This window comes from Mirounga angustirostris, unplaced genomic scaffold (assembly GCF_029215605.1).
Source record: "Mirounga angustirostris isolate CCGP_5_RB_7025 unplaced genomic scaffold, mMirAng1.0.hap1 SCAF_2, whole genome shotgun sequence".
Lineage (NCBI taxonomy): Eukaryota > Metazoa > Chordata > Mammalia > Carnivora > Phocidae > Mirounga > Mirounga angustirostris.
Window position 1 is genome coordinate 155960747 of NW_026991710.1, and position 13583 is coordinate 155974329.

Here is a 13583-nt window from a genome sequence, read left to right on the forward strand (position 1 = left end):
CTCAGGTCATGATCCTGGAATCCTGGGATCGGGCCCCACATCCCGCTCCTTGCTCAGGGGGAGCCTGCTTCTCCCTCTCCCTCTGCCTGCCACTCCCCTTGCTGTTGTTCTGTCACTCTCTCTGTCAAATAAATAAAATCTTAAAAAAAAGCGGGCGCCTGGGTGGCTCAGTCCTTAAGCGTCTGCCTTCGGCTCAGGTCATGATCCCGGGGTCCTGGGATCGAGCCCTGCTTCAGGCTTCCTGCTCAGCGGAAAGCCTGCTTCTCCCTCTCCCACTCCCCCTGCTTGTAGTCCTTCTCTCACTGTGTGTCTCTCTGTCAAAAAAAATCCACATATAAGTGGACCCGTGCAATCAAACCCATGTTGTTCAAGGGTCAAATATATATATAGGTGTGTGTGTCTGTACATATGTACATCATGTATTTATGTAACAGTTACTTGTGCTAATTTGGGGTTAGAGAATAGATGCAAAACAACAGTGATATCTAACTTCTAAACAACTTCAGTTTCCTTAATACCAAGGCCCATGCCTATAGGTTTTTTGAATTAATAATACCTAACATGGTACCTTGCCTTTTTTTTTTTTAAGATTTCATTTATTTGAGAGAGAGAGCAAGCACGAGCAGGGGGAGGAGCAGAGGGAGGGAGAGAAGCAGACTCCACGCTGAGTGTGGAGCCCGATGCCGGGCTCATTCCCAGGACCTGGGATCATGACCTGAGCCGAAGGCAGACACTTAACTGACTGAGCCACCCAGGCATCCCAGTACCTTGCTTTTAGTAGTCATTGAATAAATGTTCATTGAATTTTATAATTTTAGTTTTATTCCTTACTTGCAACCTATTTTTCCATGAAGTTTATGATACCGGATCTATAAAAAAATCTGCCAATATACATTTCCAGTATTTTCACTCTCCTTGTCCCATCTTATGAGGAAGGACAACACTGGTAGCAAAATAAGCAAAAGACTATTAGCACAGAGGAAAGGTTTGAAGGACCTAGTCTTTAAATAGTGAAATGTTGAGAGACCACTCGTGTGGATTTTGTTAAGGACAAAACAAAAAAAGATAAAAAGACAGACTGGGTCATTCAGTACAGCTGGTTTTGAGTTGTGTTGAATTGTAGTAATACACCAAACCTGAACCATAATTTTCTTATCTGTAAATACTTGTTCTACCCATACTGTATAATTGGTAAACTGAAGTGCTGTAGAATTGTAAGTTTAATTACTAATGATGGAAATGGCACATGTTGAAGAGTCATTGCCCAGGGTGTATAGGTTGTGAAGTCAAAACTAGTTGCTAATTGTCCTTGGCATTTGAGGATGATTGCTAATGAGTAGCTGTCATATCCACAAAATAGGATGTGTGCTAAGCTCTCTGCCACACAAGATGTACCTAATGGGTCCACCACTCTTTTTGAACTTCTCACCAGTGTATCACTCACAGGCTGTGAGGCCTTTCCATAGGAGCCATGCGATTCTGGTGTCAGCCAGGGTGATCGCAGTTGCTCTCCCTGTTAAGCAGAAGTCTGTGCCACATAATCTCTTCTGTCAGCATGCTTTAGAGTGTTTGTTCTGCATACTCTGCCTGCCATCAGTGACCTCAGTCTGCTGCATAGAAGCTGGTGTAATAATTCAGCTGGTACGTATCCATTGCATATTCCCATCCAAGATTGATAAATGGTAACAGGGACCTTGATGGTCATCAAATATGACCCTCTTGTTTGGTAGACTGAGACACAAACCGAGCGATTTGCCCAAGCCCAAAAAGGCTAGTTTGTTAGCAGAGTTGGAGCTAGACTCTACAGCATGTGTTTTCTTTTTCTTATTTCTTTTTTTAATGACTTTTTCATGTGGAAAATGTCCAACATACAAAAATAGAACAATATAATGAATCCCCCTTGTTACCTCCATTACTCAGCTTCAACATATATCATCAGCACATAAACAATTTTGTCTGTACCTCTTTTCACCATTATTTTGAAGCAACTCATTATTTCACCTGTAAATATTTCGTTTCTCAAAGATAAAGACCATTTGGGGAGCCTGTGTGGCTCAGTCGATTAAGCGTCTGCCTTCTGCTCAGGTCGTGATCTCAGGATCCTGGGATTGAGTCCCAAGGCAGGCTCCCTGCTCAGGGGGGAACCTGCTTCTCCCTCTCGCTCAGCCCTTCCCCCACCCTCCCACCCCCATTTGTGCTCTTTTTTCTCTTGCTCTCTCTCACATAAATAAATAAATAAAATCTTTAAAAAATATATAAAGACCATTTTTGAAAACATAATCCTAATACCATACTTAAGAAATAATGGTAAAAACTGAATTGCTTTCATCAAAGCCCTTTGCCCCTTGATACAGTAGATAGCAAAACTCTTACAGCTGCAGTGCTGGTTTACTGAGTAGCTGAGTTCTGTACCCTCAGTGTTGGTGACCTGCTTTACCATTGATTAAGGGTGGGGGGAATGTTTTCTGTGGTTGAAGATCAAAAACTTCACTGAATTTCTTACAAATCTGTTTCTTTGTGCGATTCCATAGTGTATAGCTTTCAGTATAGAGCTGTACTTAAAATTACCTTGGGACTTTATTATTATTGTTGTTGTTATTATATTTAAAACAACAAATACTACTTTTAAAAAATCCCCCATGTACCAATAACCCATTCATCTAGACCAGCTGGTCTAATCTATACTTCATCTATTTCTGCTTCTTCCCTATTTTTTTTTATTATGTTATGTTAATCACCATACATTACATCATTAGTTTTTGATGTAGTGTCCCATGATTCATTGTTTGTGCATAACACCCAGTGCTCCATGCAGAACGTGCCCTCTTTAATACCCATCACCAGGCTAACCGATCCTCCCACCCCCCTCCCCTCTGGAACTCTCAGTTTGTTTTTCAGAGTCCATTGTCTCTCATGTGCTATGGTGAGCCCTATTTTTTTTAAGCATAATTAACATACAGTGTTAGATTAGTTTCATGATAAGTGTACTTTTTTTTTTAGATTTTATTTATTTATTTGAGAGAGAGAACACAAGTGGGAGAGGAGCCAAGAGGGAGGAAAAGGGAGGGAAAGAATCTCAAGCAGACTCTGCACTGAGCACGGAGCCTACTCGGGGCTCAGTCTCATGACCCTGAGATCATGACCTGAGCCAAAACCAGGAGTCGGACACTTAACGGACTGAACCACCCAGGTGCCCCTCATGAAGAGTGTACTCTTAATCCCCTTCACCTATTTCACCCATTTGTTTGTTTATTTCTTAAATTCCACATGAGGTTGAAATCATATGGTATTTTTCTTTCTCTGACTTATTTCAGTTAGCATTATGCCCTCTACCTCCATCCATGTTGTTATAAATGACAAGATTTCATTCTTTTTTATGGCTGAGTAATATTCGTGTGTGTGTGTGTGTCTACCACATCTTCTTTATCTATTCGTTTATCGATGGACACTTGGGTTTCTTCCATATCTTTGCTCTTGTAAATAATGCTATTATAAACACTGGGGTACGTATATATCTTTTTGAATTAGTATTTTTATTTTCTTTGGGTAGATACCCATTAGTGGGATTACTGGATCCCACTATTTTTTAATTCTATTTTTAATTTTTTGAGGAACCTCCATACTGTTTTCCAGAGTGGCTGCACCAGTTTGCTTTCCCACCAACAGTGCACAAGGGTTCCTTTTCCTCCACATCCTCGTCAACACTTACTGTGTTTTTTATTTTAGCCATTCTGACAGGTATGAGGTGATCTCTCATTGTGGTTTTGAATTGCATTTCCCTGATGATGAGTGATGTTGAGCATCTTTTCATGTGTCTGTTGGCCATCTGGATGTCGTCTTTGGAGAAATGTCTGTTCATATCTTCTGCCCATTTTTTAACTGGATTATTTGTTGTTTTGGTGTTGAGTTGTATAGGTTCTTCATATATTTTGTATATTAACCCCCTATTGGATCTATAATTTGCAAATATCTTCTCCCATTCAGTAGGTTGTCTTTTTGTTTTGTTTATGATTTCATTTGCTGTGCAGAAGTATTTTATTTTGGTGTAGTCCCAATAATTTAATTTTGTTTTTGTTTCCCTTGCCAAAGGAGACTTATCTAGAAAAATGTTTCTATGGCTGATGTCAAAGAACTTACTGCCTGTGTTCTCTTCTAGCATTTTTACAGTTTCAGGTCTCACATTTAGGTCCTTAATCCATTTTGAGTTTATTTTTGTGTATGATATAAGAAAGTGGTCTAGTTTCATTCTTTTGCATGAAGCTGTCCAGTTTTCCCTGCACCATTTGTTGAAGAGACTGTCTTTTTCCCATTGTGTATTCTTGCCTCCTTCGTCATAGATTTTTTTTTTGAGGGGGGCAGGGCAGAGGGAGAGGAAGAGAATCTTGAGCAGGCTCTACACCCAGTGGAGTCTGACATGGGGCTCAATCTCATGACCTTGAGATAATGACCTGAGCTGAAATCAGGAGTCAGACGCTTAACTGAGTCACCCAAGCGCCCCTCCTTTGTCATAGATTAATCGACAATAAAAGTGTGGGCTTATTTCTGGACTCTGTTCTGTTGAGCTGTATGTCTGTTTTTGTGTCAGTATCATACTATTTTGATTACTACAGCTCTGTAGTATATCTCGAAATCAGGGATTGTGATACCTTGAGTTTTGTTCTTCTTTTTCAAGATTGCCATTCAGGGTCTTTTGTGTTTCCATATAGATTTTAAGATTATTTGTTCTAGTTCTGTGGAAAATGCTGTTGGTATTTTGATTGGGATTGCATTAAACTTCTTGGTTGCTTTGGGTAGTATGGACATTTTAACAGTATTGGTTCTCCCAGTTCATGAGCACAGAATATCTTTCTATTTGTGTCACCTTTAGTTTGTTTCATCAGTGTTTTATAGTTTTCAGAGTACAGGTCTGTCATCTCCTTGGTTAAGCTTATTCCTAGGTATTTTATTCTTTTTGGTGCAGTTGTAAGTAGGATTGTTTTCTTAATTTCTCATCCTTCTACTTCATTATTAGTGTATGGAAATACAACAGATTTCTGTATATTGATTTTGTATTCTGAGACTTTCTGAATTCAGTTATCAGTTTTAGGATTTTTTGGTGGACTCTTTTGGGTTTTCTCTATAGAGTATCATGTCATCTGCAAATAGTGAAAGTTTTACTTCTTCCTTACCAATTTGAATTCCTTTTATTTCTGTTTTCTTGTTTGATTGCTATGGCTAGGACTTCCAGTACTATGTTAAATGAAAGTGGTTCAAGTGGATATCCTTGTCTTGTTCCTGACCTTAGAGGAAAAGCTCTCAGTTTTTCCCCATTAAATATGATGTTAGCTGAGGGTTTTTCATGTATGGTCTTTATTATGTTGAGGTTTGTTCCTCTAAGCCTACTTTGTTGAGGGTTTTTATCATAAATGGTTGTTGTACTTGCTAAATGCTTTTTCTGCATCTGTTGAAATGGTCACATGGTTGTTACCTTTTCTCTTGTTAATGTGATGTTGATACATGTTGATTGATTTGCAAATATTATTTGTATTTTTGTGTGCCAGGAATAAATTCCACTTGATCATGGTGAATTCAGTTTTTTTTAATGAAATATTGTTGGATTCGGTTTGCTCCTGTTATGTTGAAGATTTTTGCATCTGTGTTCATCAGAGATACTGGCTTGTGGTTTTGGTTTTTGTTTTTTGTAGTCACTTTATCTAGTTTTAGTATCAAGGTAATAATTCCTCATAGAAGGAATTTGGAGTCTTTCCTTCCTTTTTTAGTTTTTGGAATAGTTTGAACAAAATGTGTATTAACTCTTCCTTAAGCGTTTGGTAGAATTCTGATGGGAGTTTTTCAGTTACTTATTCAATTTCATTGCTACTAATCAGTCTGTTCAAGTTTTTTATTTCTTCCTGGTGCAGTTTTGGGAGAAATAATTATGTTTCTAGGAATTTATCCATTTCTTCTAGGTTGCCCCATTTATTGGCACATAATTTTTCATAATATTCTCTTTAATCCTTAGTATTTCTGTGGTATCAGTTATTATTTCTCCTCTTTCATTATTTTATTCAAGTCCTCTTTTTTTTTTTTTTTTTAAATGAGTCTGACCAAAGGTTTATCAGTTTTATTGAACGTTTCAAAGAACCAGCTCCTGGTTTCATTGATCTGTTCTATTGTTCTTTTAGTCTCTATTTCATTTATTTCTGTTTTAATCTTTACTCTTCCTTCCTGCTACTGGCTTTGGGCTTTGTTTATTCTTCTTTTTCTAGTTCCTTTAGGTATAAAGTTAGGTTGTTTGAGATTTTTCTTGCTTCTTAAGGTAGGCCTATATTGCTCTAATCTTCCCCTGAGAACAGCTTTTGCTGCATTCCAAAGATTTTGGACCATTTTATTTTCATTTTCATTTTTCTCCATGAATGTGTTTTATTTCCTCTTTGATTTCTTGGTTGACCCACCGACTATTTAGTACATGTTATTTAATCTCCATGTATTTGTTCTTTCCACTTTTTTCTAGTTTCATGCCATTATGGTCAGAAATGTTGCATGATACGATTTCAGTCTTTTTGAATTTGTTGAGACTTGTTTGTGGCCTAACATATGATCTATACTGGAGAATGTTCCCTTTGCACCTGGAAAAGAATGTGTATTACACTGTTTTGGGGTGGAATGTTCTGAAATAACTTTTAGATCCATCTGGTCTAATGTGTCATTCAAAGCCACTGATCCCTTGTTGATTTTCTGTCTGGATGATCTATCCATTGATGTAAGTGGGGTGTTAAAGTCTTGTACTTGTTACTGTATTACAGTAATTTTTTTTCCTTTATGTCTGTTAATAAATGCTATATGTATTTAGTCACTCCAAATAAATATTTGCCATTGTTCTATCCTCTTGTTGCATTGTTCCCTTTATCATTATGTAGTGTCCTTCTTTGTTGCTTGTTACAGTCTTTGTTTTAAAGTCTGTTTTGTCTGAGATACAAGTTTTGCTACCCCAGCTTTCTTTGCACTTCCATTTGCATAGTAAATGATTTTCCAACCCTTCACTTTCTTTTTTTTTTAAGATTTATTTATTTATTTGAGAGAGCGAGCGAGCCCTTCCCCGTGCTCGCTGCTGAGGGTAGAGTCCGATGTGGGGGCTCAATCCCAAGACCCTGAGATCATGACCTAATTTTACGAGTTGCATGCTTAACTGACTGTTTCACCCAGACACTTCTCCATCTTTCAATCTTCATATATCTTTAGGTCTGAAATGAGTCTCTTATAAGCAGCATATAGATGGTTCTTGCTTTTTTTATCCATTTGGTCAGCCTCTATCTTTTTTTTTTTTTTTTTTTTTTTTAAGATTTACTGATTTACGAGAGAGAGAGAGAATGAGCAGGGGGAAGGGGCAGAGGAAGTGGGAGAGAAAATCCTCAAGCAGACATCGCGCTGAACGTGGAGCATGAAGCTGGGCTTAATCCCAGGACCCTGAGATTATGACCTGAGCCAAAACCAAGAATTGAATGCTCAACTGACTGAGCCACTCAGGCACCCCAGCCTATATCTTTTGATTGGAGCATTTAGTGTATTTACATTCAAAGTAATTAATGATATGTATGTACTTACTGCCATTTTGTTACTTGTTTTACAGTTGTTTTTGGAATTCTTCTTTGTTTCTTTTTTCTCTTGCTCTCTTGTGGTTTGATGGCTTTCTTTAGTGATTTGCTTGGATTCCTTTCTTTTTATTTTTTTGTATATCCATTACAGGTTTTTGATTTGTGAGTTCATATATTACATCTTATGTGTATAGGTATCTATATAAGGTTGATGGTTGCTTAAGTTTGAACCCATCTTAAATGCACTAAATTTTTTCTCACTCGCCTCCCCGGCCCCCAACACACACACATTTTATGTAGATGGTGTCATATTATATCCTTTTATTTTGTGAATCCCTTGACTTATTTTTATGGGTATAACTGATTTTAATGTTTTGGTGTTATAACCTCCATACTGGTTTTATATATAAGTGATTCATCTACTACTTTTATTATATTTGCATTTACCTGTGAAATTTTTCCTTTCCTAATTTTCTTACTCCTGATTATGTCCTTTTTTTTCCATTAAAGAATTGCCTTTAACATTTCTTGTAAAGCTGGTTTAGTGGTGATGAACTGCTTTAACTTTTGTTTGGGAAACTCTCTCCTATTCCTAATGATAGCCTTGCTGGGGAGAGTATAATTGGTTTCAGGTTTTTTCCTTTCAGCACTTTGAATATGTCATGCCACTCCCTTCTGGCCTCCAGTGTCTGCTGCAAAATCAGCAGATTGCTTTATGGGGTTTCCCTTGTATATAACTTTTTTTTTCTTGGTGCCTTTAAATTCTCTCTTTATCACCACTTTTTGCCATTTTAATTATTATATCTCTTGGTGTGAACCTCCATGGGTTGATTCTGTTGAGGTCTCTGTGCCCCCTGGATCTGGATTTCTCTTTCCTTCCCTAGATTTGGGATGTTTGTAGCTATTATTTCTGCAAATAAATTTTCTGCCCCCTTTCTGTCTCTTCTCTGAGATCTGTGCAGTGCATATGTTAGTACACTTGATGTCACTGAGTTCCCTTAACCTATTCTTTTTTCTTTTTGCTGTTCATCTTGGTTGCTTTCCATTACTCTGTCCTCCAGCTCACTGATCCATTCTTCTGTTTCCTCTGGTCTACTGTTTATTCCCTCTAGTGTATTTTTAATTTCAGTTCTTCATCTATGATTGGTTCTTTTATATTTTCTCTTTGTTAAGAGATCCTTCACTCTTCGCAGCTCTTTATGATCATTATTTTGAATTCTCTATCAGGCATGTAGCTTATCTCCATTTCATTTAGCTCTTTTGCTGTGATTTTGTCCTGTCCTTTCATTTGAGACATATTCCTCTGTTTCCTCATTTTGTCCAACTCTCTGTGTGTTTCCATGTATTAGGAGAGTCAGCTATGTCTCCTGATCTTAAAAGTAGTGGCCTTATGAAGAAGAGGTCCTGTAGTGCTCTGTAGTTCAGTGGCCTTTGTTCCCCAGAACCGGGCACTTGGGGCAGAGGTGTCTCCTGTATGTGTTACATGTGCCCTCCTGTTGTGGCTCAGCTGCTTTTGCCTTCAGTGCAGTTGGCTGCTGCAGTGCACTTTCTGTTGTGGGCACGGTTTGGTCCCAGTGTTGTAAAGGGCCAGTCTGGGGCCACCTTGGGCTTATAGTTGGGTCAGCCCAGATGCCAGCCCCCAACCTGGTGGCTGGTGCTGCAGTCACACCTAACTGCAGGGTGCTCTCCCTGTGCTGTCACCTTGGGAGCTTTTGATAATAGTTACAGTCTATTTTACCTGGGGGCACACCACAGAGAACCAGAGACATTTATTTTCATATTCTCAGCTTCCTGTCTTGTTAATATTTTCAAGTATTTAAAATAAGGTCTTTTAGTTATCTTGATCCTTTCAGGTCCTCACGTATCTTACCTCTCAGTCTGAGCTTCTGTACCACCTTGTGTAAATGCAAAGGCGCAGATGGGAAAGTATGTGTGCATTTCGCAATTTGCTGTGATTTGAAATGATCTGTAGTGTATCTCCCTTTCCACAGAATTGACTATAGGGTGAATGAAATTGCACTTACAAAACAGGATTTTTTTGTTAGGTATGGCAATAACATAACTTGATCAGCCTTAGGATTTTAGAATCCTCACTGTTGTAGTTTTAATGACAGCTACAATTGTCATTTATATTGTGCCTTACAATTTTTAAGACAGCTTTCCATTCATCGTCTACTTTGATGGTCACAATCTGTGAAGTTCTAATGTTAATGTCACCTATATAGCTTCCTGTCTTATCCAGTTGCCGTTGGGAGTTCAGATCCGATGACATTGAATCCTCAGAGATAAATTAACATAATTTAAAATTCTAACATAGATTTTCTGGTTTTTCACTCTTTGTATTTTGCGCTGTAATTTGGGTCAAGGTTGTGCATGTTGTGTAGTAGTGGTTGGTCCAGAAAGATCCAGCAAACAACTTGTAGTGTTTTGTAGCCAGATGATGCCTAGAACTGCTGGCCTTAGTATTCTGACCTTTGAAATGAAGGTAGTTAATAGCAGGATTGAACATCAAGAATTTCGTTGATTCCTACAGAAATAAGGAGGAGAAATCCCTACCCCTGACAAGGCTATGCTTTCCTTGCCCACACATTTCAGCTCTCACGTCACACCCAGGGCTGTTCCTGAAAATAGAACTAGGATGTCATAGTCGCGACTCTCCAACTCTTTTATCTAAACTCTTAAGTTTTGTGTAAAATGGACATGCTATTGTTAATTGGGCTGTTTTTTTCTCTTAAAATGGTTCTTTTGAAAGAACTATTTAGTTCTCAGTTCTTATTGAGTCTAGTTGGAAAGGTCTTCATTGTAAACAGAAAATAATTGATGGTGAGTGTATGGAATTGAGCTTCCACCCCTTGTCTATTTTTTCTTTTATTGTTTGAGCCAATTTTTTCTTATCCAAACAAACTTCTGAAGGTTAAAACATGGACTTCTCTCCTTTCCTTGCCAGTGTGCAAATCTCCAGGGAGTCAAGATGCTCTGTTCTAATGCAGAAGGAGCATCCCTGAAACTGTGTAATTTTGAAGATCCTTCTGGTCTTAAAGCCAACTTAGAAGGTGAGCTTCTATCTATAATTACGTTTTCTAAGGTGAAAACACCGTGAAGTAAAAAGCCCAACAAAATAATTGTTACGGGAAAGTCATGACCACTATAGGGGGATATAGATTTCTTCTCTCCTCATACTCGGAGAATGAACAAGAGTAAGTCCTATCTTGGTCTCAGTCATGTGCCATGTAAGAAGTTAGGGAAAAATCCAGCCTTTAATATTGAATAAGGCTTTAGTTGGAGAATTAAATATCAGCATCTCAAACTTTGAAACTAAACATAGCATACTCTTACATGAATTTCAGTTTGCACAAAGCCAGGCAGTTTTTGTCATTGTTAGATTTAATGTTTTGTTTATGAATTCCTATTGCTCTGTTGTGTCAGTGAACTGGTCACTTTGTTTAGTTGTATGTTTAGAATACAGGGTATTTACCTTCCTTATCATAAACTTATGGAGGGCTGTTATAAAAGTGTTTATCTTAAGACCGAATTGAATTCCTCCTCAAAAATACAGACTAAAATATTCTTAATTCATAGTATAAGCAAACAGTTTTTTAACAATGAACTCTTTCTCTGTGGAAGTTGGTTGAGAGACTGAGATTTATGGTTCACAGAGTTCTTTCCAAAAGTTAAAGGAGCTTGTCAACATTCACTTCCATTAAGTCATCCTGTGGTTTTTTAAAGGTAGATGACTATAAATATTTTTAAGTTCAACTGCCCCCCAAATATGTTCACTTTAGGTGCTAATCTGAAAGGTGTGGATATGGAAGGAAGTCAAATGACAGGAATTAACCTGAGAGTTGCTACCTTAAAAAATGCAAAGTTGAAGAACTGTAACCTCAGAGGAGCAACTCTGGCAGGAACTGATTTAGAGGTGAGTCACCAATTTCTAAAGAGTTTTTGTTTATCTACAATTACGGAGTATCTCATGCAAAATTTATTGAAATCATAAAGTAGTTGGCTCGTAAAAACTGCCAGGTGGCATACCAGTACAGCCAGAGGGATGTTTTTTTATCGATTGCTTGCTTCAACCAATTGGAACCCCAGAGCAGGATTCAGTTACACAAGTCATAGATACCAGTCTCCGATTTGAGGATTCATCTGACATTTGCTCTAAGTTGATTTCATTTCTCCTCTTTTCCTTGGGTCTCCTTCAAGTAGATCAGTTTGATGGGTATTTTTATTAATCTGACTTATTGTGGGTTTTTTTTTTTTTAAGATTTTTATTTATTTGACACAGAGAGAGATAGAGAGAGCACTCAAGCAGGGGGACCAGCAGGCAGAGGGAGAAGCAGGCTCCCCGCTGAGCAGGGAGCCCGATGCGGGGCTCCATCCCAGGACTCTGGGATCGTGACCTGAGCTGAAGGCAGATGCTTAACCAACTGAGCCACCCAGGCAGGCGCCCCTTATTGTGTTTTTCTTAAGTTTTAATTCCAAACAGAATTAAATGGGGTCAGATTATTTTTTTAACTACTTGAGAAATTTAAAAGATATCCAGGTTTGAAATCAGGTTCAAAGAAAGCCTGTTCTAAATCGGAATCATATTCTTTTTGAATCTCATGTCCATGCATCTCTTTCATCAGAATTCTGTATGTTGTCTTGACTTGCGAATGCAGCTAGCCGACTTCAGCGCTGTTGATGGGTCTCTCGGTGCTGTCCAGTAGCACTTTTTGCAATGCTAGACACGTTCTAAATCTGTTTAGTACAGTAGCAACCAGCTACTAGGGCTGTTAAGCACTTGAAATATGGCCATTGCTACCGAGAAATGGATTTTTTATTTTATTTCATTTTAATTCATTTAAATACTAATAGCCATGTGTGGCTGTTGCCATCATATTGAACAGTACAGCCCTGTCCCAGAAAATCTGGCCTGGGTTGGATTGGGGAGAATAGGAGGTCAAAATTTGGCTTGTTACTGATTTGTTTCTTTTAATGTTTTTGCCTGTTCTCTTGATAGATTTTAGCAACAGAGTGGCAGGCCCCATTAAACTTAAAGGAAAAAGAACCGGTCTAAGGCCAAAAGTATAAACCTATTATAAGCACAATTATTTAATTTTTTATTATTGGTACTGTCAGACCAAAGATGATGATTTTTCCCCTCTTAGTTTTAGTTAACCATGTAGTCAAAGTCTTCCTGATTGCAACTGATTGCAAAGATTAATCAGGTTGACTGTTGAAGGGCAGCTGGTGACATTCTGTCCTAAAAGGTTATGTGCCATTGCCCACCATCCCCAGGGACTTATCCAAAATCTGTCTCATCTGCCATTCTGTGATCTCAAGAGAAATTTAAAAACCGCTCCCAATTGTGGTGGTAGTTAACCTATTGCTACAGCTTTTGTATACATTTGCTAAAAATCATTGAACTGTGCATATAATTTGGGGGTTTAAAAAAAAGGCAGTTCCCTGCTATAAAAATGTTCGAGTTGAGGAATGGCAAAAATCTCTTACATAATTTAATTTAGTAAGTAAAATCTCTTTTGCTCAGATTTTTTTAATAGTGTTTCCCAGCCCTGCTCATGCCTTTTGTTGTTGTCATTGTTGGATTGTAGTAAATTTGCATAGATAATATTTACTACATTGCAGTCCATTCTGGGTTTTTTTTTTAAGATTTTATTCATTCATTTGACAGAGATAGATACAGCGAGAGAGGGAACACAAGCAGGGGAAGTGGGAGAGGGAGAAGCAGGCTTCCCGTGGAGTGGGGAGCCCGATGTGGGGCTCGATCCCAGGACCCTGGGATCATGACCTGAGCCGAAGGCAGACGCTTAACGTCTGAGCCACCCAGGTGCCCCTCATTCTGGGTTTTAAATGACTGATTGTAAAATACATGAACGGAAGAAACATGCTTCCTCCTTTAACCTTTATCTCTATTTGTAATGGTCAGCCTGAGCATCACCTAGAGAAAACAAATCCAATCAAAGAAAATCTGACTTCTTTCCTAAAACAGAAGTTTTCCAGAAATAACTG

General features: G+C 38.2%; 1 protein-coding gene across 2 annotated transcripts in view; it reads left to right on the plus strand.

Annotated features, from left to right (window-relative positions):
* Positions 1-13583, plus strand: part of KCTD9 (potassium channel tetramerization domain containing 9) — a 38062-nt gene that overhangs the window by 22476 nt on the left and 2003 nt on the right. For both annotated transcript variants that reach the window (XM_045880041.3, XM_064585367.1), the window contains 2 exons: positions 10522-10627; positions 11357-11490. In XM_045880041.3, the coding sequence (XP_045735997.1) occupies positions 10522-10627; positions 11357-11490 (240 nt within the window). The remainder of the gene's footprint in view (positions 1-10521; positions 10628-11356; positions 11491-13583) is intronic.